Consider the following 26,004-nt stretch of genomic DNA (forward strand, 5'->3'; position numbering starts at 1 on the left):
GCAGACCTCCGGCGGCTGGTAGATGCTGAGTGGGCACATTGACCAGCCCACTTTGAGCCTCGCTACCTTTAGCGCCTGGTTTGCGTCTACTGACGGAAGCCTGACAGTGGCGGTCTGGGTTCGTACTGGGCCTTTGCGCAGTCGAACTGCCTCTGGTGCCACAACCACTTCGCACTGCTCCTTGAGGGCATCCACGACTTCGCATGCCTCGGTGACTTCGTCCAGGTATTTAAGTTGTAGGGTTACCTGCGACGTGAGTGCCCGAACCTGCACTCTATCTCCAAGTGCCTCTTGGGCCAATGCCCGATAGGCTGGGCCCTTGTTTCTGGCTTCTTTGCGGAGCTCGACGATCATTTCTCCCTTGCGGGATCGGCGGATGCTACGCACATCTGCCCCCAGATCTTTGAGCTTCGCATCGCCTCTCATTGCCTTAAGGACTTCCGAGTACTTTGACTCTTCTGTCTTAAGGATGAGTGCGTCGCCCTTATTTTTAACTTTCTTCGTCGCAGGATTTGTAACCGGGTGCGGTTCTTTGGCCACCACTTTTTGGTTCCTACTCCTTCCCGGAACCGTTACCCACGGGTTACCGGGAGCCTTCTGCTCCTTGGCTGCCACCGTGGGCGTTGCTTGCGCCACTCCTTCACCGGTCTGAGGGCTGTTTGCGATTAAACGCTTCTTGGTGCCCCCGGGGGCCGTCTCTCCCGGGGAATGTCGCGTTCGTTTGGCAGCTGGTCCTGCCGCGCAAACCGCCGCAAACGTGCTGGCGTCCGTTTGGACCGACTTCGTCGCCAGCTGCGTATTGCTGCGACTTTTCGCAAACTCGATTATAGCCATGGCTAGAGGCGGCTGCCATATATATATATATATAAATATATATATATATATATATGGCAGAGCTGTATGCAACCACGGGTCGGTAATTGGCGATTACCGAAGGCCACGGAAGTGCTCACTGCTAGCAAGACTAGAATCAGCGGGAGCTAGCCTAGGTCGTGGCGAGATTTAGGCACTGGGCCGCTGAATTCTCGCAAAAGCCACACTGGCCGGAAGCAGCTCCGACGGAGCGAGTAGTGCCGCTCCCACCACCCAAATGCACTATACCGCCCATTAGGACTGATGCCAGTAATGTTCCCAATTACGGCAACTGGTCGCATCACTATAGGATAAGAGTCGGATTTCGTTTTCGTACCATTATTTTGGGCTGGCACCTGCGCCGAGCTCCCTTTGTAATGTCGTGTGATAACGGCTTGAAACGGCGAGATTACAACCGGTGCAGGGGTCTCCGTCCGTAAAACCTGGCAGGCCTTCCAGTACGTTCCGAGTCCATTGCCTGGTGGGAACCAGGTAGGAGTAGGATCAGATGTCTTTTCCTGACTTGCGCCGGTCGGGGGTGTCATAGGTGCCCATAAGGCGCTATGGCAGCCGCCCCTAGCCATGGCCTCACTGCTCCGGCATAGACTACCTTGGGACCATTTAGGCGACTACTCCATTATGGATAAGGATAGCGGCTGGTAGGGGGACGCCTACCGGATCTACGCAAGACATCGCGGTGGCTGGTCCACAGCTATTAAAGGCGGTCGGAAGACAGCGGGACACGCTACCGAGGGTAGTGGCCCTGTCTGAGCAGCTCGATGCTATAATCGAGTTTGCGAAAAGTCGCAGCAATACGCAGCTGGCGACGAAGTCGGTCCAAACGGACGCCAGCACGTTTGCGGCGGTTTGCGCGGCAGGGCCAGCTGCCAAACGAACGCGACAGTCCCCGGGAGAGACGGCCCCCGGGGGCACCAAGAAGCGTTTAATCGCAAACAGCCCTCAGACCGGTGTAGGAGTGGCGCAAGCAACGCCCACGGTGGCAGCCAAGGAGCAGAAGGCTCCCGGTAACTCGTGGGTAACGGTTCCGGGAAGGAGTAGGAACCAAAAAGTGGTGGCCAAAAAACCGCACCCGGTTACAAATCCTGCGACGAAGGAAGTTAAAAATAAGGGCGACGCACTCATCCTTAAGACAGAAGAGTCAAAGTACTCGGAAGTCCTTAAGGCAATGAGAGGCGATGCGAAGCTCAAAGATCTGGGGGCAGATGTGCGTAGCATCCGCCGATCCCGCAAGGGAGAAATGATCGTCGAGCTCCGCAAAGAAGCCAGAAACAAGGGCCCAGCCTATCGGGCATTGGCCCAAGAGGCGCTTGGAGATAGAGTGCAGGTTCGGGCACTCACGTCGCAGGTAACCCTACAACTTAAATACCTGGACGAAGTCACCGAGGCATGCGAAGTCGTGGATGCCCTCAAGGAGCAGTGCGAAGTGGTTGTGGCACCAGAGGCAGTTCGACTGCGCAAAGGCCCAGTACGAACCCAGACCGCCACTGTCAGGCTTCCGTCAGTAGACGCAAACCAGGCGCTAAAGGTAGCGAGGCTCAAAGTGGGCTGGTCAATGTGCCCACTCAGCATCTACCAGCCGCCGGAGGTCTGCTTTCGATGCTTCGAGCAAGGACACAAGTCCTTTAGCTGCAATGGGCCTGACAGGAGCTCCCTATGCAGGCGGTGCGGTGCTGCAGGCCACAAAAGCAAAGACTGCGGAGAGCCCCCGAAGTGCTTGGCGTGCGCCGGGAAGCGTGACGCAAAGCACATAATGGGAGGCCCGAGGTGCACGGCCGGTAAGCCGACTAGCAAGCCACGGGCGTGAGAGTGACACAGCTAAATTTGAACCACTGCTTCGCGGCTCAGCAACTGCTATACCAAGCAGTCACTGAGTCGTTGTCGGACATCGCCATAATCTCGGACCCCTACCGAATTCCTTCCGGAAACGGTAACTGGATTTCGGACGGGTCCGGTATGGCGGCAATATGGACGACGAGCAGGTTCCCGGTTCAAGAGATAGTGTCAACTTCGAACGAAGGATACGCGTTTGCCAAGGTGAACGGAGTGTACTACTGCAGCTGCTATGCTCCGCCTCGTTGGTCTGCCGAGCAGTTCGCAAGGATGATCGACCGAGCCACCGGGGAGCTGATCGGTCTATCACCGTTGGTAGTGGCGGGCGACTTCAACGCATGGGCAACTGAGTGGGGAAGTCGACGTACAAACCAGAGAGGCCGGATCTTGTTGGAGGCTTTGGCGAAGCTCAACATAGATCTGGCCAACGTCGGCTTGAAGAGCACCTTCAGTAGAAACGGCACGGAGTCGATCATCGATGTGACATTCTGTAGTCCAGGATTGATCACGAACTGGGGGGTAGACGATGGCTACACTCATAGCGACCATCTGGCGGTGTTATAGCGTAGACTGTAAAACGAGACCGCATGTGGCGAGTAGAATTAACACTCCAGCTCCTCGCGGGTGGAGGATATCACACTTCAACGAAGAGGTATTTGCGGAAGCAATTAGACTAGAACACGAGGCGAGCAGAACTCGTAACCTGAGCGCTGATCAACTTGTTGCCATACCTTCGCGGGCGTGCGACGCCACTATGCCTAGGAACCGCCAGCCTAGGCATGGAAGGCCACCAGTCTATTGGTGGACCGACGCGATAGCGGACCTCCGCAGAGCGTGTCTTCAAGCGAGAAGAAGGATTCAACGTGCGCGAACCGACGAAGAAAGGGAAGATCGTCGAGGGGCATTCAGTTCCGCAAGAGCGGCGCGTAAGAGAGCAAAGCTAGTAAACGTGCGTGCTTCGAAAGACTGTGCGCTAGTGCCAACACTAACCCGTGGGGTAACGCCTATAGGGTGGTGATGGCCAAGACTAAGGGTGCGATGGCGCCCGCAGAAAAATTACCAGCGATGCTTGAGCGGATCATAGAGGGACTCATTCCACGCCACGTGCCGAATCCTTGGCCTCCGGCTGGCGAGTCACTTCACCGACGTTCCAGTATCTCAAACTCAGACCAGAGGTGGTCGGCCAACCTGCCGAACACCCAATATATGAGTGACGGCGTTAGCCGTGCCGAGGCAGAGGAGGCGGAAACGGTTACGAATGAGGAACTCATCGCGATCGCCAACTCCCTGAAGGTGAGCAAGGCACCGGGATTGGATGGGATTCCGAATCTGGCTGTGAAGAAGGCCATCAAAGAGGCCCCCAGACTACTCCGGGAAGTCATGCAGAAGTGCCTGGATGACTGTACATTCCCAGAGAGATGGAAGCGACAGAAGCTGGTCTTATTGCCGAAGACAGGGAAACCACCTGGTGACCCGTCGGCATACAGACCGATATGTCTGCTCGATACGGCGGGTAAGGTGCTCGAGAAGGTTATTCTCAATAGACTGGTTAGGTACACCGAAAGTGCAAACGGTCGGTCGAGTAACCAGTTCGGCTTCGAAAAGGCAAGTTTACGGTGGATGCTATTCTGTCCGTCACCAAAACAGCAGAGGTAGCACTCCAGCGTAAAAGATGGGGCATTCGCTATTGCGCAATCGTCACGTTGGACGTGAAAAATGCGTTCAATAGTGTTAGCTGGGATTCCATAGCCCACTCGCTTCGGAAACTAGACATTCCGGTGTCTTTGTACAGGATTTAGGAAAATTATTTCCAGAATCGTGTGCTAGTTTACAGCACAGACGAGGGTTAAAAGTGTGTCCCAATTACCGCAGGGGTTCCACAAGGTTCCATCCTGGGCCCGGTACTGTGGAATATCATGTACGATGAAGTGCTGAAACTAAAGCTCCCCCAAGGGGTTGTGATCGTTGGATTTGCGGACGACATCACACTTGAGGTCTACGGCGAGTCGATCGAGGAGGTTGAGTTGACGGCTTCGCACTCTATAAGCGTCGTCGAGGACTGGATGCGCTCCAAAAAACTGGAGCTGGCGCATCATAAGACGGAGATTTCAGTTGTCAATAACCGCAAGTCGAAGCAACAGGCGTTGATCAGTGTCGAGAATTGTACCATCGCCTCTAAACGCTCCCTGAAGCTGCTGGGGGTGATGATCGATGACAAGCTCGCCTTCGGGAGCCATGTCGAATATGCCTGTAAGAGGGCTTCAATGGCTATTGCAGCATTATCTCGCATGATGTCCAATAGCTCAGCAGTGTACGGCAGCAAGCGAAAAACTTCTAGCTAGCGTGACTTCGTCCATACTGAGATACGGCGGGCCAGTGTGGTCCAAAGCACTAGGTACTAGTAAACATCGGAGTAAGTTGGAAAGTACCTTCTTCGTGTGCCCTCGTTTTGTGCATGCGCGGAGCGACATGATGGTAGTGAGCGGGCCAGACACCACTCCGGACAACCTAGTTCGGAGGATGTGTAAAGACCCAAACATTTGGAGGGCGGTTTGTACAGCCGCCTCTCAAATAGTTTTAGAATTGCAAAACAGGCGACAGGTTGACCACCGACACGCCAGTGTTAGCTAACGGCCAGTCTCCAGGTTAGTTAGCTAAGTTAGCAAAGAGACCTAAAGAACCAAGAGGGTGCACAGAGCACAAAAGCCGCTCCCCGAAGCAATACCTAGCGGTGGTCCCGGGGAGTGTTATGGGCTGGAGACTGAAAGGGTTTTAGTGGGTCCGGTCACTGATTCAAACCAACCCCACACTCCCTGACATTTGGAGACAATTTCTGGCCTCTGAGCGTCATTCTGGTTAAAGAAACACCCATATTGGGTGGTATTTGGTTATTTTCGGCTGTGTTCCAGACATCGGAAGTCGCTATTCTACAATTCAAAATGTTTTCTGAGCTCGACTTGTGGCTTCAGTGCATCATTACGATTTCGAAAATACCCGTATTGGGTAGTATTTGGTCATTTTTCACTTTTCACCGAAAGTTGCCATCTTGGGGGTGTCATTCTAGTATTTGGTCATTTTCAGCTGTTTGGCAGACACCGGAGGTCGCCATCTTTTAATTTAAAATGGTGTCTGTGATCGATTTTTAGCTTCTGTGCATCATTCTGGTTCCAGAGATACTCACATTGGATGGAAATTGGCCGTTTTGGGCTGTTTTCCAGAAACCGGAAATTGCCATCTTACAATTTAAAATGTTGTCTAAGGTCTATTCCAGACATACCCATATTGGGTGGTATTTGGTCATTTTCCGCTGTTCTTCAGAAACCGGAAGACGCCATCTTGGATTTCAAAATGGCTCCTATGCATCGACCCCTATTTTGGGCTGTTTTTCGGAAAACCTGGTTGAAATATCTGTTAAATTTGTATGGAAGACCTCCCTTCCCTTCCGGGGAGTGTCAAACCAAGATAGAAATTTGTGTTTGATATGTATAATAGCCCTCCCATCCAGAAGTGGGAGGGGTGTCGAACCACCATGAAAATATTGTTTGCTTCCAAAAACCTCCACATGCCAAATTTGGTTCCATTTACCTGATTAGTTCTTGAGTTGTGAATAAATTTGAGTTTCATTTGTATGAGCCCTCTCTTCCAGAAAAAGGAGGGGTGCCGAACCACCATGAAAATTTTTCTTGCTTTCAAAACCCTCAACATATCAAATTTGGTTCCATTTACTTGATTATTTCTCGAGATGTGCAGAAGTTTGTGTTTCACTTGTGGAAATCCCCTCCCTTCCAGAAGAAGGAGGGGTGTAAAAACATGGACATATTCGTTACCCCAAAAAACATTCACCTGCCAAATTTAATTTCATTTATTTGGTTGGTTCTCGAGATGTGCAGATATTTGTGTTTCAGTTGTTTGGAACCCCTCCCTTACTGAAGAGGAAGGGATGCCGAACCATTATGAACATATTTGTTACCTCTAAATATATTCACATGCTAAATTTGGTTGTAATACTTTTACTTGGTTAGTTCTCGAGATGTGCAGAAATTTGTGTTTTATTTGTATAGGACCCTCCCTTCCAGAAGAGGGAAGGGTGTCGAACCAACATGGACATTTGTTACTGCTTAAAACATCCATATGCCAAATTTGGTTCCATTTGCTTGGTTAGTTTTCGAGATGTGCATAAATCGGTGTTTCATTTGTATGGGACCCCTACCTTCCAGAAGAGGGAAGGGTGTCAAATCAACATGGACATATTTGTTACTCCTTAAAACATCCACATGCCAAATTTGGTTCCATTTGCTTGGTTAGTTCTCGAGATGTGCAAAAATTTGTGTTTTATTTGTATGGGACCCCTTCCTTCCAAAAGAGGGAAGGGTGTTGAATCAACATGGACATATTTGTTACTCCTAAAAACGTCCACATGCCAAATTTGGTTCCATTTGCTCGCTTAGTTTTCGAGATGTGCAGAAATTTGTGTTTTATTTGTATGGGACCCTTCCCTTCCAGATGAGGGAAGGGTGTCGAATCAACATGGACATTTTTGTTACTCCTAAAAACATCCACGTTCTGGTTGCAATATGTGAGAAATATCAGTCTTCGGCAAAGTTTAGTGTTGTGAGAACATCTAATATTTTGCTTATGGTACGGCGCTACAAAAAAGCAAGTAATTTATTTTACCAATTCAAACAAAAACATGAACGAATAAAAAACTTAATTGTAATTCATTTGCAACTTTACATCGATTTCTTTATGTTTTTTTTAGGTTTGTTCAGAAAAGTTTCAGGCAACTGAACTATCTATCTAAAAAAATGTTTTAAAAAAATAATGATGATCGATTTTTTATAGTCACTTTTTGTTTTAGAAATTTTTTTTCAGTACATGATATCAAATTGAATTTTTTAAATATTTTTTATAAAAGCTCAGACAGTTTTCTCAAATTCATCCCTTGACAACTTTTCTCTATCTTTTGTCATTATTCAGATATATCGATTTATGAAAAAACAACTGCAGCTTTTTTCATATGTTTGTACAGATAAATTTTCCAAAAAAAAAAATAAAATCGCTGATTTTACGTATTTAGTTATTGATTCAACATATTCAATGAAAAAAATAAAATTTTAAAAATTTCCCGATTTTATCACTTTCCCTATATTATCACGCCAAAAATCATCAGGGTGAGATATATAATAGATATATAATATAATATTGTTTCAAAAAAAATTCTGCAGTTGAATCGCATTGCATTTCGCATTCCAATTTCGGGTTATCTGACTGGCGGTATATTGGTTTCTGAATGCTGGATCTGAGATGTCTAAGAGCTCAAATATATTTTGGTTGATGAAAATTTAAAAGGCACCGTTGCATTTCATTCAACTAACCTGAGCTACTTTCTTTTCATACACCGGCTTAATCACAAATCGTTGACAACTGAACTATTTTATTACATTGTCGTTTCATTAAAAAATAATCGACTCAGTTTCAGTTTCAGTGAAAACAAATTCTAGCAGTAGTGAAGGTTGTCAATTGATAAACAAATCAACTCCAACTGCCAACGCCCTCTAAGAACGCAATGTGTCCTCTATCTCTACTGCTGTTGTTTGCAGTGGAAAATCGATTTCTTTTCTTTTAAAGTTTCCTCTTAAATGTTTCACAATCTTTCTCGCCGTACAAAAATGCTATGTGTTAAGACGAACACAACAACCAAATTGAATACAAATCGTATGATCTATTTCCATGTTATGGAGGCTTGCACATTTCTGTCTCTCTCCTTAATTTATATATTTAGATATATACAGTAATCACCCGATTTTATCAGTACTCGATTTTATCTGCCCCCGATTTTATCGGCCCCCGATTTTATCACCCTTTTCACCCGATTTTATAACTATATAACATTTCATCAAAAAAAAATGTCAGTATGAACTGATTTTCTATTTAGATTCAATATTTTAGTACTTTTGCACAGCTCTGTGTAGAATAACATCATTCTGGATATAGTTTTCATTGAAAACTCAACCATTGCACAGTGTTTTATTTTGGCGTTTTCGTTCGATAAATTGAATAGTGACTCAAGCCATAACGTATATTCATATATTTTTTAAGCTATTAAACAACGCATCTTTTGATATAGAAAAATGGGCGATCAATTCACCTAAAAGTTAGATAGAAAATTTCCTTCTTCATCTGATTGAGATAGACATATAGTGTCTTCAGCAAATCTCTTACATATTACGAACCATATGAAATTTTCTTTCAAATGGCACTAAAAATCCCAATTTTCGTTTTAACTTTTTCCCACATTTTTCTGAATTTTTAAACCTTCTACAAAGTTATCAGCCTTCCAAAAATGCATGTTTTTGCAAAAAAATATTATGTTTTATCTATTTAAATAAGCAAAGGTTAATTGCACGTCTAACATCTCAAAATCTCGCAATTATCCACAAGTTGCAGTTCCACTGGCAATTAGGATGCAAACTTTCGTCTTTCGAAGTCTGTAGACAGCATCCTCGATTATTTTTGTTTTTGAATTCATCGGTGTTATTTCAACTACGTCATCGATTTGTTTTCCTCTATTTTCTGCTTGTGGGTTAATGAAGCAAAAGTGAAAAAAGTCTCAATTTTTATGTGTTTTGAAATGTATTGAAGAGATATTCTGTGAAAGGGCTATCAGTAAACCACGTATACACATTTAGGGTCATTTCTGATCCTTCCTTCGTTATCTTAGAAAATAGCTGAAAATCACAAAAAAATAATTTTGAGCCGATTGGGATATGTATGACACTAACTTCACAGCTTTGTGCAAACACTAGAACCCAACCTACGAACTAGTAGTGAAATTTATTGTGGCGATGAGACCCCTCGTTGTGGCAGCAAGCGCGTACAGTGACGCTTCCGAAACCGGTAACAGAGTTGACAGAAGTCAAAACCACTATCACGTCTGATTCCGCAACAATAAGTGATAGGAGGAAGAATCTCTGCTATTAGTCACTGCATAAAAAGTGAAACGAGAAAGTGCACCAAAATTTTTTGAAGCTGAACCTAAGTAAAACGGTCTGCTAGCAATATTTGGACATTATCACTTCCCCTATAACCTAACAATCTTCAAAAAAATTTGTTTGATCGCGTAGAAACCACCGATTACAACTGCCAGTCCTGCGACCGACCAGATGCTGCCATGGTCCAGTGTAACCTATGCAAGCTGTGGGAACATTTCAGCTGCGCAGGTGTGGATGATCGTATTAAGCAACGTAGTGCCAAGTATATCTGTAGATCGTGTAATGATAACTATTTTAAGCCTCAGGACTAGGGTGGTCGGTATTACCGACTTTTCGAAAAACCGGTATTTCGGTATTCATAAAAATAAAAACCGGTAAAACCGGTAAAAAACCGGTATTTCATTTTTTTCGGATTTATGCAAACCAGGGGCGACTCGTGTTATTTTAACCTACTTGTTCAACTACAAAAGTCTGAAAATCATAGTTTGGGGAAGTGATGACAATCATGTCCGCAAAAAACGCAGGTTATTCTCACTGAACTATTTAAAATAAAACTAAAAAATTTGAATTATTTTGATTTTGAATTTATTTTTTGCTCAGCGTCTCAGGTTGCATCTATGGACGTGCATTTATGAGTACCTATGCTTTATAACGATCCAGATTTTTTTTGTAAGATTTAGACCATTGCACATAGGAGTACGTAGAACAAAAACTTGGCCAAATTTTTTTTTAATGAGTTTTCAGATAGCAAATCTAGAGGAACATTTCAAAAGGTCTATCTGCTTTGATCGATTTTTTGATCGGTCACTTTCATTCAATCACCGCAACTTATTAAACATCTTTTTTGACACGTTATTTGCACAAGAAGATAGCGGAGGGATTACTCTAGCATCTGAACAAAAAACACGCTTGGGAGAGTTACTTAAGCTAAACATTTCCAAAATGAAAAGACGTTTCGGAAAACGATGAAAGCAGATAGGACCTTATGAAATGTTTATTATTTACATTTCTAATGTGTTTTAAAGTGGTTTTATCTCTATTAAACTTTATATTTAGACATAAAAACTTATTATTAACAAGTTTTTGTCAAGTTAGATCACCATCACTCTGAAATTCGACATAAATATAGTAAGAGCTTGTTTTTTTTTTTTTTTATTCTCGCTTATTTTCCGTCGGTCTGGTTCCGCCACGCCAATCACCGACGCCCAGGGAGGCGACTCCACACCCAGGACCCTAACTCACGACCCGTTTATTAACGAACCGGCGCCAACGGCTTTACTTCCTCATGCGATGGAAGGCGTGATCCCAGAGATTTTTCGCCTCAGAAAATCTCCCGGTGTCGGCTAGGATTGAATCTAGACCAGTTGGGTTGGTTGTGAGTGGATCACGCCACCTCACAACCATCGACACCTATTTCGGCGGTGGGATTCGAACCCAGGCGTCGAGCGTGGTTGGCGGAGACGTTACCAACCACACTAGGCCCCCGCAGTAAGAGCTTGTTCTGGTGAATACTTTTTGCCAATAATTGATTCTGCTACTTTTAAAGCGTTTTTTAAATCACTCGCTTCAAAAGGATATGAATATTTTGGAAACCACAGTGCTTCCAGTAGATCATTGAGTCATGTTAACTGCGTAACTCAACTCATCCAATGGTACATTTTCTCTTAGCATTTGCGTTTTGATGAATGTGAAGCTTCCGACCAACTTTACAATTTCATGATTAAGCTATACCAATTTTGTCATATTTCGAAACTGTCGATTTTATTTGAACTAAAGCGACTCCGTTGACGCTCAAGAATCACTTTAAAGTTATAATAACATGAGTAGAAGTTTATATTTTTCGTAGAACATTTTGTGACTTATTCATGGGCTCTAACTAATACCAAGGTTATGATAGTTACTGTCGTTTGTAAACAATTCAGAAAATTTCAAGATGGGCTGCATACAATGTAGTAAGTATCAGAGAATGCAAAAAGGATCAATAGCACGAGGAACACTTGAATTATTTTTTTCGTATTTTGGCCAGCTTTTTGACTGAAATACTCCTATGTGCACTGCGACCATTGTTTTGATCTCTTGTGGTACACGATCCAGATACATTTAACAGTGTTTGGAAAATTTCAATGAATGAATCGTGTGATATGATTACGAAGAACATAATTTCGAAACTCATAGGAACAAAAAACAACAGATTTTTATTTCAATTTTCTTTCACATCGCCAAACATAGTTTTAAGCTAGTGAATAACTTTAAAATTCTTAGAGAAACTGAAACTGTTGAGAAGAGTAAATGAATGAAGAAGAAAATAAAATGATGATCAGACAAAAATCGAAAGGAACCGAAGGTAAATACTTCTCTATTCGGAAAGACAGATTTGAACAGTTCGTCCAAATTCAGTTGAACCTGAGAACCATTTTTCTCTGCTAGAAATATGGCTAATAAAATCCACTGCGGTATGGGCGACGAAGCTTTGACCATGCTATAGCTATTTAAATGCAATTTTTCAAGGGACAGTAATTTTAAGGATGAAATTCTTCATTGATTGATTATTTCATCCTGTAAACACTTTGTATCAGGAGCAACATGTCCATAACTAGGTTCAACCTGTGCAATGCACACGGAGATGCCAAACAAAAAATAAATTCCTAATTCAAATTTATATTTTTATCTTATTTTTTTAGTTTTACCTTGAAATAGCACAAAACGAATAATGACTTTTGAGAAAATCAAAAGGCAGAATCACGAAAGGCAGAATTACGAAAAGCAGAACTACGAAAGGCAGAAAATTTCGTAAGGCAGAATAACGAATGGCAGAATCTCAAAGAGCACGAATGGCAGAACCAAAAAATGGTCTAATTTCTTTTTGACAACACACACTCGCGGCCTTTGGACGACTCTATTGTCCAAGTTTATGCTGTCCTTACTCGCTACCGCTCGTTCGGACTTATCTAAGGGGAAGAAAACCTGTTTGAATAATCCTAGAAAACCAGTAGATCAGTTGTTTGTATGCGAGAGGCCGCCGCTTCCGACGGCGAATCGGCAGCCGGCTCGGACCGCGGAAACCACGGCGGCTTTGTGCCGCCTCGGTTTCTTGTCCTCGATTATGCGTCTTCGCCGCATGAATTGTTTTATGTTAATTATAACCAACAAGCCGCTGAGACTAGTGTAAGTTATATCTAACATCGAAAAATTACTCTCCTCGATGCCGTGAGAGTCTTAAGGACCTGAGCCAAACCAGTTGGCGCGTTTCGGATCTAATAATTAGGCTTAATTTGCACCTCCCATCAAAACTGGTTATCAAATAATAAATGTAGAGTAACAGCTTTGCTACCGTGACCAGGATTCGCACTTGGCTATCGTGAGTCAGGTTCTGCTACCAGTGATTCTGCCTTTCGTGCCCTTCCCAATTCTGCCTTTTGAAATATTCTGCCTTTTGTGTACGGTCATGCTGCCTTTCATGATTCTGCCTTTCGTGATTCTGCCTTCTGTGGCGAACCCGATATGTTCAATGTTGCTTTTGTGTAAATGTATTTATTATATACACCTTCATATGATTTTTAACGCCTACCTAAGTTGGTAGCATTCATTAGCCCTACAATGATTTATGAAAATTGTGACAAGTGTTTTTTTCAATTTTAAGAAAAATACCGAAAATACCGGTTTTTCGCCTCTCCAATACCGGTATTTCGGTATTGAAAAAAATATCGGTTTTACCGGTTTTTGTTTTACCGGTAAACCACCCTACTCAGGACGAAGCACATCCGTCTAGCATCCCCATCTGAAGACATTGAATCGGTACTTCCCACTGAAATGGCATCTCCCCAGCAGCTGCAATCAAGTCGTGGACTTCTGCAAGCGCAAATTGCAGCGCGACATGTAGTTGGTAAAGAGCCCAGAAGACCCAGAACCCAGAAGACTGGCCGCTATTCATAAGTAATTTCGAACAATCTACCGCCACCTGTGGTTATTCGAAAGCGGAAAATTTAGTTCGGCTTCAGCGAAGTCTAAAGGGAAATGCACTGGAATCCGTCAGGAGTCAGTTAATTCAATTGAAGAAACTATGTAGAACATGTCTTAACAACCACGGTAAAATGCCATGCCGCTCCTGGGCCGGCTGTGCTATCGAAGGATGTTGCCAGAAGCATCATACTCTTTTGCATTCAACATCTCCGTCGGTTTAAAATGCACCTGGTCTGCTAGTCACATATCGCTAGTAGACTCTGAATGGCCCCTTTTTCGGATTGTACCGGTTATACTACACGGTAATACCACCTCCCAAACAATATATGCCTTTATAGGTGAAGGCTCCTCTTATTCCCCGCTAGATGACTCCGTCGCAAAGCAGCTTGCTATTGAAGGTCCCATGGAATCGCTTACCCTCCAGTGGACAGGAAGCGTAACTTGGTCGAATCAGAATCGCAGCGAGTACAGCTGAAAATTACCGGCAAGAGCAGCTCGACAAAATTCAAACTCGTTCACGTTCGCACGGTTCGTAAACTGCTCTTACCGTCACAAACATTAAACTATCGTGACTGAGCGCTTCGCTTTCCCCACTTGCGGGGCCTCCCGTTCGAGGATTACGAACTTGTTCAACCTAAATTGCTCATAGGATTAGATAACTTGCGATTATGCGTCCCGCTGAAGTTACGAGAAGGAAGGCAAGGAGATCCAATTGCAGCAAAATGCCGATTAGGATGGAGTATATACGGATGCGTTCCACACCACAACACGCCATCAGCGATCGTCAATTTTCATACCAGATCGAGAAATGAACGAACAGCTACGTGATTACTTTCTTTTGGAAAACAACGGCGTCCAATGTCCTGGTGAAGTTGTAGAGTCGGAAGATGATAAACGCGCAAAATGGCTACTCGAGACAACGACTAACGTGTGGCGGAAGGGTGTAATTTTGAAACCAGACTGCTGTGGAAAACCGATTGTCCCGATTTCCTGGACAGCTACCCGATGGTACCCCGTCGCTTGGAGACACTTGAGCGGATGCCAAAGCTGGACCCAAGCTTAGAGAAATGTGTTAAAGACCAAGTTGGAGAATACCTACGTTCGCCCACAAAGTCAATTTGTTGGAACTTACCTCGGTACCAACGAACCGCATCTGGTATCTTCCTTTAGGCGTTGTCATCAATCCTAGAAAACCCGGGAAGATCCGCTTAATATGGGATACAGCAGCCAAAGTAAACAACATATCGTTCAATTCCCAGCTCCTAAAGGGGCCGGATCTACTGATCCCTATCGCAAAGGTTCTGAGTCGCTTTCGTCAACATCCCGTCGCCATATGCGGTGATTTGATGGTAATCTTCCACCAAATAAAGGTGCGACCAGAAGATTGCCAATTCCAACGCTTTCTCTTTAGGGACAATTTAACAGACATTCCAGCAACCTACGTGATGGACGTGGCTACGTTCGGCTCGACTTGTTCCTCGTCGTCAGCTCAGTATGTTAAAAACCGGAACGCAGATGAGTTTTCCGGAGAATATCCTCGAGCTGCAGCAGCTATTAAAGACAACCACTATGTCGACGACTACCTAGATAGCTTCGAGACGATTCAGGAGGCCATTTCGGTAGTCAACGAAGTAAAGCTGGTGTATTCCAAAGGTGAATTCACCTTACGACATTTTCTCTCAAATAAAACTGAGGTTTTACGGGGAATCAGTGAAATGGCTGACACATGCTAAAAAAGCCTAAATCTCAATCGTGCAGAAAAATCGGAATCTGTGCTCGGCATGAAGTGGGTTCCAGGGGATGACGTTTTGTATACGCCTTCGGTACGCGAAAGGACCTCCACAATATTTTGGACAGAGGCCATATCCCTACGAAACGAGAGATTGCCAGAGTGGTTATGGGTCTATTTGACCCTCTAGGGGTGGTGGCGTTGTCCCTTACGGGAAAGTTCTGATCCAAGAAACTTGGGCAAAAGGATTGGAGTGGGATCAACAAATAACGCCCGAACTTCACGAACGCTGGCAACTATGGGTAAACCTCTCTCCACAGCTAGAGCAATTGCGGATACCCAGATGCTATTACCGGCATCTACAAATAAATGGATCTGCAAGTTTTCGGAATGCTTAGCGTAAGAGTAACGCGCTAAGCATTCCGAAAACTTGCAGATCCATTTATTTGTAGATGCCGGTGAGGTGGTATTCGCGTGTTCGATATACTTTCGACTCAAAAAGGACAGAAACATACAAGTGGCCCTTGTCGCAGCAAAAAATAAAGTAGCCCCGTTGAAAGTGTTATCGGTGTCAAGACTAGAGCTTCGGGCAGCTGTTCTTGGAATTAGACTGTTAGAGACCATCATAAACTATCATACAATTTCCGCTGTTCGTCGTTACTGCTAGAGTGACGCTGGTTTCAGGGACCAGAATTTCTCTATCAACCCGAGGAGCATTGGCCTCAATCACAACAAATAGAACCAACAGACACCGAATTACGGCCTGTACACTATCATTCAGTACATTTTTTTAAATAGAAAAAGCTTGAAAAATTCAGTCGACGGGAAACAATGCATCGTACAACAGCATACGTAGTTCGATTCATCTACAATACTCGTAGTGCAAAACTCGGGCTGCCCAAAGAGCGCGAACACCTCACCAGTAATGAACTGCGTCTCGTCGAAGAGGCTTTGTGGAAAACAGCGCAAAACGATGAATTTTCCGAAGAAGTTGCCATACTTAGTAAAACGCAAGGTCCACCCGAGGGCCGTCATGCTATTGTAACGAAATCAAGTCCTTTCTTCAACAGATGGCCCTATCTTGATAATAACGGGGTGCTGCGTGGTCGCGGACGTATCGGAGCGGCCCCTTTCGTGCCAACTGGAGCGAAATTTTCGATAATTCTTCCCAAAAACTATATTATGACTTTCTTACTTGTAGAATGGTACCACCGGTGCTATCGCTATGCAAACAGGGAGACAATTTACAACGAAATTCGCCAACGCTTCGAAATTTCCAATCTGCGACGTTTGTTGGGAAAAGTAACAACAAAATGTGTTTTCTGTCGACTAGCAAAGGCCATCCCAAGACCTCCTGCGATGTCTCAACTACCTAAAATGCGAGTGACCGCATTCACCCAACCCATTACATTCACAGGAGTGGATTATTTCGGGACAGTGTTGGTCAAACTAGGCAGGTGCAACGTTAAGCGCTGGGTGGCCGTATTTACATGCCTCACTATAAGAGCCATCCACTTGGAGATAGTGCACTCATTAAGTGCGTCGTGTGTCATGGCAGTACAGGCACCAGCAACGCACTAGATTTGCAACGCGAGGAGAGAAACAATGCGCTGGCTGAGAAATTTACTTCACCCACTACCTCATGGAAGTTCATTCCCCCAGCCGCACCCCACAGGGTGGGGCGTGGGAGAGGTTGGTGAAGTCAGTGAAAGGAGCCACAGCAGTCATATTACAGAGCCCTCGCAAACCCGATAACGAAACATTAGAGACGATTCTCCTAGAAGCTAAACAACTGATTAACAGTCGACCGCTTACATTCATTCCCCTGGAACACGCGGACCAAGAAGCCCTGACACCCAACCACATGTTGGGTATTTCTGCTGGGCATGAATTTTTGCAATCGACAGAAATAATATCCGGTCCTGCATTGAGAACCAGTTGGAAACTGGCCAGGTTCATGACTGAAGAATTTAGGCGGCGGTGGTTAAAGGAATACCTCCCTGTCATTACCAGAAGATGTAAATGGTTCGACGACGTCGCTGACTTGAAGGTTGGTGACCTGTACTCGTGGTCAAAGGTACAACTAGAAGTCAGTGGACGAGAGGACGAATCAAACAAGTATACCTCGGGAGAGACGGCAGAGTTCGACAGGCGCTGGTGCTGACATCGTCGGGAATCCTTCGAAGACCAGCAGTTGAACTAGCTGTACTGGACGTCGCGAATGATAGTCAACCTGATACAGACCGTATGGACGGGCATCAAGGTTTACAGGCGGGGGAATGTGGCGACGAGACCCCTCGTTGTGGCAGCACTGTGTACAGCGACGCTCCCGAAGCCGGTAACAGAGTTGACAGAAGTCAAAACCACTGTCACGTCTGATTCCGCAACAATAAGTAATAGGAGGGAGAATCTCTGCTATTAGTCACTGCATAAAAATCAATTTTCTTTGTAATAAGTTCATATAATCTTTCAAATACAGTCGAATCTCTTTATTACGACAGTTCATATAGCGACAAATCTCTCCATAGCGACATTCTCAATGGTCCCTTCTGCTTCATATTCATAAAACTGATTCGTTTTACTGCGACATTTCTCTATATTTCGGTCCCTTGCGATGTCGTTATAGAGCGATTCGACTGTACTGTTTTCACAATTACATCGCAAAGCACATAAGCGCGTGGGAAACACCGACCCACTTCCGTGAAACGAGAAAGTGCATCAAAAATTTTTGAAGCTGGACCTAATAGCGAATTTCTTTATTCCACTGTGTACGGGCAAAACTGCCGAGGAATAATGAAACGTCATCGCCATTTAAGACGCAAATAAGAAAGAGATGCCAGATAATTGTTTACAAACTTAGGACGTGCGATAGTGGGTTGAAGCTGACAAATTTTACAGTGAGCTTCGGGCAGCACGGCAGGTCAAAACTGGGCCAAAATCGAGCGAATAAAGAAGGGTTTTGACAGCAAGTAGTGCGCTTGCAGGTTAAAACGAGGTGAGCTGGTGGAATAAAGAAATTGGCTATAAGTAAAACGGTCTGCTAGCAAAATTTGGACATTATCACTTCCCCTATAACCTAACATTTATGTTTCACTTATATGAGAGCCCTAACTTCCAGAGGAGGGAGGGGTGTCAAGTTACCATTGATATATTTCTTACTCCTAAAACCCTCACCGTGTCAAATTTGGTTCCATTTGCTTGGGAAATTTTTCAAGTTACGCAGCAGTATATATATATATATATATATATATATATATATATATATATATATATATATATATATATATATATATATATATATATATATATATATATATATATATATATATATATATATATATATATATATATATATATATATATATATATATATATATATATATATATATATATAATATATATATATATATATATATATATATATATATATATATATATATATATATATATATATATATATATATATATATATATATATATATATATATATATATATATATATTTATATATATTTATATATATATTGTTAGTTTGGTTAGCATTTAAATGGAAAGTATAACACATCACATTTCGATCAGAATCCAGAATAGTTAATGTGATCAGGTTGCTCTTGATCGAAACGTAGATTATTGATGATTGTTATTTGATTTGAACCTACTCAACGCAAAATACCCACCTTTTATAAAACAGGCAGCAAGTACAATAGCAAAACTTAAGTGTAACATTATATATGCTGAAAAAGAAGAAAATGGTAAAAAGAGCATTAATATATGCGAAAGCATATTGTTTTATAATCTTTTATCTTATATATAGCCTACACCTAAATAGCTTTTTACGCGACTTCTACGCGGCTATTTTACGCGGATTTTCCAGAGTATGTCTGTCCAATCACAAATGGTGACTTCTCAACTCTGTTAGAAAAATTGTAAGTTTAATTTTTAAGATTCGTTTGCTTTCGCAATTAGGACTTATCATTCGTAGGGATTTAAATCTACTTGTCAAAAAAGGGAAGTAAACTTACAACTAATTTTTGTCGAAAATTGGTATCATGGAACGAGGTGAAATTGATCAATTTTTATAACAATTTCCAATTAACTAGCTTCATGTACATTTTTCCCGAAATAGTATAATTTTAAAACAAGTACTGGTATGTGCTCCAGTAAACCTCTAAGGCTATTGGTGAAATTTCTATTGTCTACTTCATGAAATAAATTCGATAATTCTATAATGTACTATGAGGTAAATTGGGGTGAAATTGATCACCATTGAAATCCATACATTTTTTTGGCAATGTGCTTTTTTTCGATATGCTAAAGATAAATGATGATTTCTGTGCTGAAAATATCATTTACAGCTGGTTTGGAAACGAAAATAACGATATTTCAGGTTAAAATTTGTTTATTTTGGTTCACGAGCTGCTTGTTGCTAAATTTGCTCTTATTTGATCGTCGCACATAGGAGTATTTTAGCAAAAAAGCTGGCCAAAAGTCCAAGTCGCTCTATTTTGGTAGTAATTGGATAGATTTACATTAAGAACGTGTGATTTTCGTAGAATCAACACAAAAAAGGTGACATCCATTTAAACGTCACGTCAATATATGAAATATTACTTTAAATTCGCTTGCTCCATTTTTCTAGTGTCTTTTTACACATGATATAAAACAAAGATTTAGAAATTTTCATATAAATCTTCATTCAATAAAATGTCAATAAAATAAAAAAGAGGAACCAGGAGGAAGATTTTTCTTTTCGTATATTTTCAGAATGCTTTGACCTTTCTGTCAATGAATAAAGCTTCGACGGGACTTGCCCGGAAGGTTACTAAATCATAAAATTAATTTCACAATATTATGGATTTTTCGCAGTTGGTTTTCATAATCACTTGTTTCGTAAACAATCCATGATTATTTTATGCATTCAACGTTTTAAATATTGCAAAACATTTCACTTATCTTGTAGATTATGTCCTGTGAGAGAGAAAAACTATTTGACATAATTTTTCAATTTTATACGCCACCCGAGCAGTAGCACGTATTTTTCAAACTGACCAATTTACTGTGGAATATCTTTGAAATATAACAGTTTGGATTATGTGATAAGACACCAATGGGTTCTGGGATAGCATGAGGGTATGTTTTATCTGAAATCAATTAAAAATAATGGAAATCGTGTATTTTGTATGTCGGATTTTTGGCCAACTTTCTGGGTCAAATACTCCTATGTGCGTCGTTAGACCGATTTCAATTCGGTTTGTTGCGAAAGCTCGAAAACAAGCTCTGAAAATAAAACTTTGTGGTTTCCTGCGAATTCATCAGTATTTCATTAATGGTATGGAATGATCATTGTTGAAAATTACATTTTTTGAGCTCTTATCAAACTTTACACACTTCTCTAAATTTGACGTAATTAACCCTCAACTAAGATTACTTCAAGTAAATTCAAAACTTTTTTTGTTATTTGGAAACTTGTTTGATCAAATTTGATTGAGTTTTGACTGAGTTAGAAGAATTTTTAGAAAATATGAAAAATCGCACCGGGCATGCAAGGGATAACTTTGACAGGTATGTGAATCATACAAAAGTTGTATTTAAGGACACGTTAACATTGCCTAGTGTTGTTAGAGCAATATCTTTTGATTAGTATTTTTTATCACAAATTTTCAGGTGATCAATTTCACCCCACTGATCAATTTCACCCCATTCCACGGTAATATTTTTTTTGGCATAGCTTTTAATGTTTCAACACTTACGGGTGTCTATGTAATTCGAGTGTACCAAACCAATGAGGACGCTTCAGAATCATTTTCAGAATTTTATTCTGAATCCTTTGAAGCATTTTCTGCCTTGTTAAACAACAACTTGACCAGATCAGTACAGCATAAAGCATAACTGGCCTAAAAATTTGTTTGTTAATCAAAAGTTTATTCTTTAAGGGGTTATATACCTTTTTGGTCGAGAAAAATGAGGGAAGTTTGAATTTATTTTTAAGTGCATAGCACCATTTTTATTGCATCAAAGTGGTATTTTTCTGAAAGTACAGTTTATCAACAACAACAAAATTCGTTTGACTTTGAGATATACCAATTATTACTGGAGTAATGGCCGTTTCCCCGAAACACTGTTTTTTTGCAGAGGCTTGCGGAGATCCTGATAGAGACTCAGCGGGTCTTTTTCTATGTCTAAAAGAGCAGCTCCAGTAAAATAACCTTCAGATTTGTTAGCTCGTATCATATTAGTAACTTTGAGCAATTGATGAGCCCATGGCGAAAACCAAACTGTTTATCTGCAAAAATAAAATTCTCATTGATGTGAGACATCATCCTGTTAAGAATAATTCTCTCAAACAGTTTACTTATTGAAGAAAGCAAACTGATTGGTCGATAACTTGAAACCTCAGCTGTATTCTTATCCAGTTTTAAAATTAGAGTAATTTTTGCATTTTTCCATAATTTGAGAAAATATGCAGTTTTGACACAGCAATTGAAAATTTTTACTTAAAGTTCTATTGTGCTCTCAGGAAGATGTTTGATTAATATGTTAAAGATTTTATCGTCACCAGGTGCTTTCAAATTTTCGAAATTCTTAATAATTGATTTGATCTCATTCATGTTAGTTTCAATTATTTCTGCAGGTAAAGAATTCTGGGAACAAATTAAATCAAATTGATGTATGACTTCATTTTCAATTGGACTCACAAAATTCGAATTTGAATTATGAACACTCTCAAACTGCTGAGCAAGTCTTTGAGCCATTTGTTCATTGGATAAAAGAAAACGTTCACCATCTTTTGAAACTGAAATAGGCTTTAAAGGTTTCTCAAGGATCATCGCTAGCTCCAAAAGGGTTTTGAATATGGTTTCAAAATTTTGATTTCTCAGAAAAGTAAATCTATGTTTAATTTCTTTCTGCGAATCTTTATAAACAGTTTTAAAAATAGGATCACGAGAACGTTGATAATGACGTCTGCGGACATTTTTCAAACGAATTAGAAGTTGAAGATTTTCGTCAATTATTAGTGAATCAAATTTCACTTGAGTCTTTGGAACTAAATAATCCCTAATAATTGCAAATTTTATTGCTTCCAAAGCGGAATCAATATTCACTTCGTTTTGCAAATCCAGCTCATTATTGAAATTACTCTCAATATGAGTTTTATATCTTTCCCAATTGGCCTTGTGATAATTAAAAACAAAGCTCATAGGGTTCAAAACTGATTCATGTGATATAGAAAAAGTTACTGGAAGATGGTCAGAATCAAAAGCAGCATGTGTGATCAATTCGCTACATACATGACTTCAATCTGTTAGTACCAAATCGATTGTTGATGGATTTCTTACAGAAGAATAGTCCGGAGATTTTTGCCATTGGAATTACTTTTAGAATTATTCCATGATCGATGTTTAGCGTTAAAATCGCCGATTATAAAAAAATTTGAACGGTTTCTGGTGAGTTTTTTTAAATCACCTTTGAACCTTTTTGTCTCAAGATGGGGAAGAGCACGATGTTTGATTTGGCGATGGATTACAATAGCAACTCCACCGCCGGAACCCTGAATTCTATCATATCTATGAACAGCGTGGTTGGGATCATATTTTAATTTATTGTTAGGCTTAAAAAATGTTTCAGTAATAATTGCCATGTGCACATTATTTACTGTTAAAAAATTAAAAAGCTCATTCTCATTGGCTTTCAATGAGCGAGCATTCCAATTCCAAATTTTGATTGGTTTATCTACAAAGCAAAGCAAAGCCTTGGTTCTACATTCCGTATCGGAATTCGACCTTCTGTTTTACTACACACAGACTTCGCAGCCGACTGTTTAGTGTACAGGACAATTGCGGGGCTAGCGCTACGATGCTACTGACACTAACAGTCTCTCCCGAGCCGGGACTCGAACATACGACGACTGGCTTGTTAGGCCAGCATCGTACCTTGAGACCAGCTAGAAGGGTTTATCTACAATCATTGTTAAATTTTAAACAATTTTAAGTGTAAAATTTGTTCCGATTTGAATTGCTTTAAACATGGATTTTGCCTGCAACATGGCGTTCATAAGATCGAACATTTCCTGTTGCAGAATAGAAAGTTTAACTGCCGTAATAGGCCTCAAGCAGTTGACATTAGAAAAAAATTCTATTTCAAGCAGTGAATGTGGAGCTGACGATTGAAAAATTTACTTACTGGGGAAATAGTTAATTAGAAATTTACGAAAAATATAGTCCAGCAGGTGGGACCCGAACCCACAACTTCTAATCTCCGATTAGATACGTTTCCGTTTAGCCATTAAAAATAAGAGAAAAATTAAGAAAGATTAGAAAAAATATTTTCGGTATGTAGCAATATTAGCTGGGGTATTTTTTTGTTTACCCCCCACATTAACGGTCATTTTCGAACTACCTACATTAGGCGGAGTAATATTCGAACTACCTATTACCTGCGCAGTGCGCATACATTAGACGGGTATGCAAAAGAGTAGAAAAATTGGGTGGTACAACTGGTACGCTTGGAGAAACTTGTTTCGAAGTTTGTTTTAATTGGGAAATTGAATTTCGTTTACCCTGCCTTTCCTTTACAATTGCTAAATAGACTGGGCATTGATTAAAATTTGACATATGGTTGCCGTTTCAATTCGCACGGCGAAAATTTTTACTCTCTTTCACAGGACATGTGTCCTTTTTGTGAGAATAGTCCCTACAAATGAGGCATTTTTGGTCCATGTTACAGAATTTTGAACCATGGCCATAACGTTGGCAAATACGGCATTGGGTGATATACTGTTCACCTCCGCCAAACTTTCGAAATAATTCCCACTACACTCGCACATTATAGATAGCATGTGTTTTGTCAAAAAAATTCGAATTGTTAACCTCAGTGCGATTAGAATGACATAAATAATCAACAAGGGAAATTCCAGCTCTCTGACTGTTTTCGTCTCGGGATTTTTGTTCCATTAGAATTACTTGGGTAGGGGCTATGCCAAGTAATTCTGTTAAAGTAAGTTTGATTCCATCAACGGTTTGATTGTTGGTGAGACCGCGAGGTCCCTGCATTTTGCATGAGACCTTTCAATACGACTTTGAGCGGCTTGGTGCTCTTAGTGTCATATGCAGGGATGGTATTCTACACGATTTTTCGGAATTCCTAAGTAATCTACGTAGAAAACTGCATTCTACATTTTCTACGGTAGAAAACCTCTGGCAAGTAGAAAGTTCTCAAACACTCAGAAATTCACAGTATGAGTCATGGAATGCCATTCGCTGCGCTGATAAGGTGTATTTAAAATTGGCATATACGGCAAAAAAATCGAATTGTTAACCTCAGTGGGTTTGGAATGAACTAAATAATCAACAAGAGAAATTCCAGCTCTCTGATTGTTTTCGTCTCGGGATTTTTATTCCATTAGAATTACTTGGGAAGGGGCTATGCCAAGTAATTCTGTTGAAGTAAGTTTGATTTCATCAACGGTTTGATTGTTGGTGAGACCTTCCAATACGACTTTGAGCGGCTTGATGCTCTTAGTGTCATATGCAGGGATGGTATTCTACGCGATTTTTCGGAATTCGTAAGTAATCTAAGTAGAAAACTGCATTCTACATTTTCTACGGTAGAAAACCTCTGGCAAGTAGAAAACTCTCAAACACTCGGAAATTCACAGTATGAGTCATGAAATGCCATTCGCTGCGCTGATAAGGTGTATTTAAGTAACAGGAGATTTAATATAACAAAAAACACGAAGAATCAAGAGATTGTTTTTCCGGACAATTTTGTGATTATTGCGAAACAAACAATGATAAAGAAACCCAAAAAAGCAAACAAAGTTTCCACTCAATAATTTCAATCGTGATTCACGGTTCAACAACATATTTGTTGTCATCCAAAAATGCTAATGAAAAAAAATCGTCAAATGCGTCACATACATACGCAAATACGTCACATACAAAATCAGTGCAAGAGCAAAGGCGCATCTAAAGTCTGATTTCTACAGAACTATGCTATCGCTTTCAAATCTCATATATTTAGAGCGTACCCATCATCTCATGGTTTCTCTGGCATATATAAAAAAACACCAAAAATTCCATGCAACTTTAAACGGTTGCAGGAAAAATTATTCACACCCTCGGAAAAAGTAACTTTAAAATGAGTAAGATTTGACGCATTTACGTAACAAGTGGAATAACTCATAAACTGAGTAACTCCGTAAATACGTATAATTGAGAAACAGGGCGTTTTTAAAGCTGAGTGATTGTTATTCACTTTTTGGGTACAGTATTACTCAGTTTTGAGTTAAGTAATTACTCATATTTTGGGTTCTGAATTGCTACTTAATTTAATTTACAAATTCATACAAAGTTTCAAAGATAAAATTAAACATACCTGGGTTTGTTGTTTGTACTGGCTAGAAAGCCCTAGAATATTTTGCAATATTTGGGTATTTCTAATCCGAAAACTTATGAAACACATCAAAAACAAATTCAATCGATGGAGATTAAAAGCAACGATTATCAGTTATCAATTCACACAAAATAATCATCGCAATCAAAAATAAATAATATTTTTAAACTTAAATTTCGTTTATTCTTCATGTAATTCACCACAAAACTCTCTTTGCAGGTTTTCGTAG

At 41.3% G+C, this 26,004-nt stretch overlaps 1 protein-coding gene across 4 annotated transcripts in view; it reads right to left on the minus strand.

Annotated features, from left to right (window-relative positions):
- The window catches only part of LOC129733014 (protocadherin Fat 1), a 63,309-nt gene extending 44,192 nt beyond the window's left edge, over window positions 1-19,117 (minus strand). For all 4 annotated transcript variants that reach the window (XM_055694551.1, XM_055694550.1, XM_055694549.1 and 1 more), the window contains exon 1: window positions 19,061-19,117. In XM_055694551.1, coding sequence (XP_055550526.1) covers window positions 19,061-19,109 — 49 coding nt within the window. In that variant the 5' untranslated portion in view covers window positions 19,110-19,117. The remainder of the gene's footprint in view (window positions 1-19,060) is intronic.
- Window positions 19,118-26,004: the final 6,887 nt, after the last annotated feature.

This window comes from Wyeomyia smithii, chromosome 3 (assembly GCF_029784165.1).
Source record: "Wyeomyia smithii strain HCP4-BCI-WySm-NY-G18 chromosome 3, ASM2978416v1, whole genome shotgun sequence".
NCBI lineage: Eukaryota > Metazoa > Arthropoda > Insecta > Diptera > Culicidae > Wyeomyia > Wyeomyia smithii.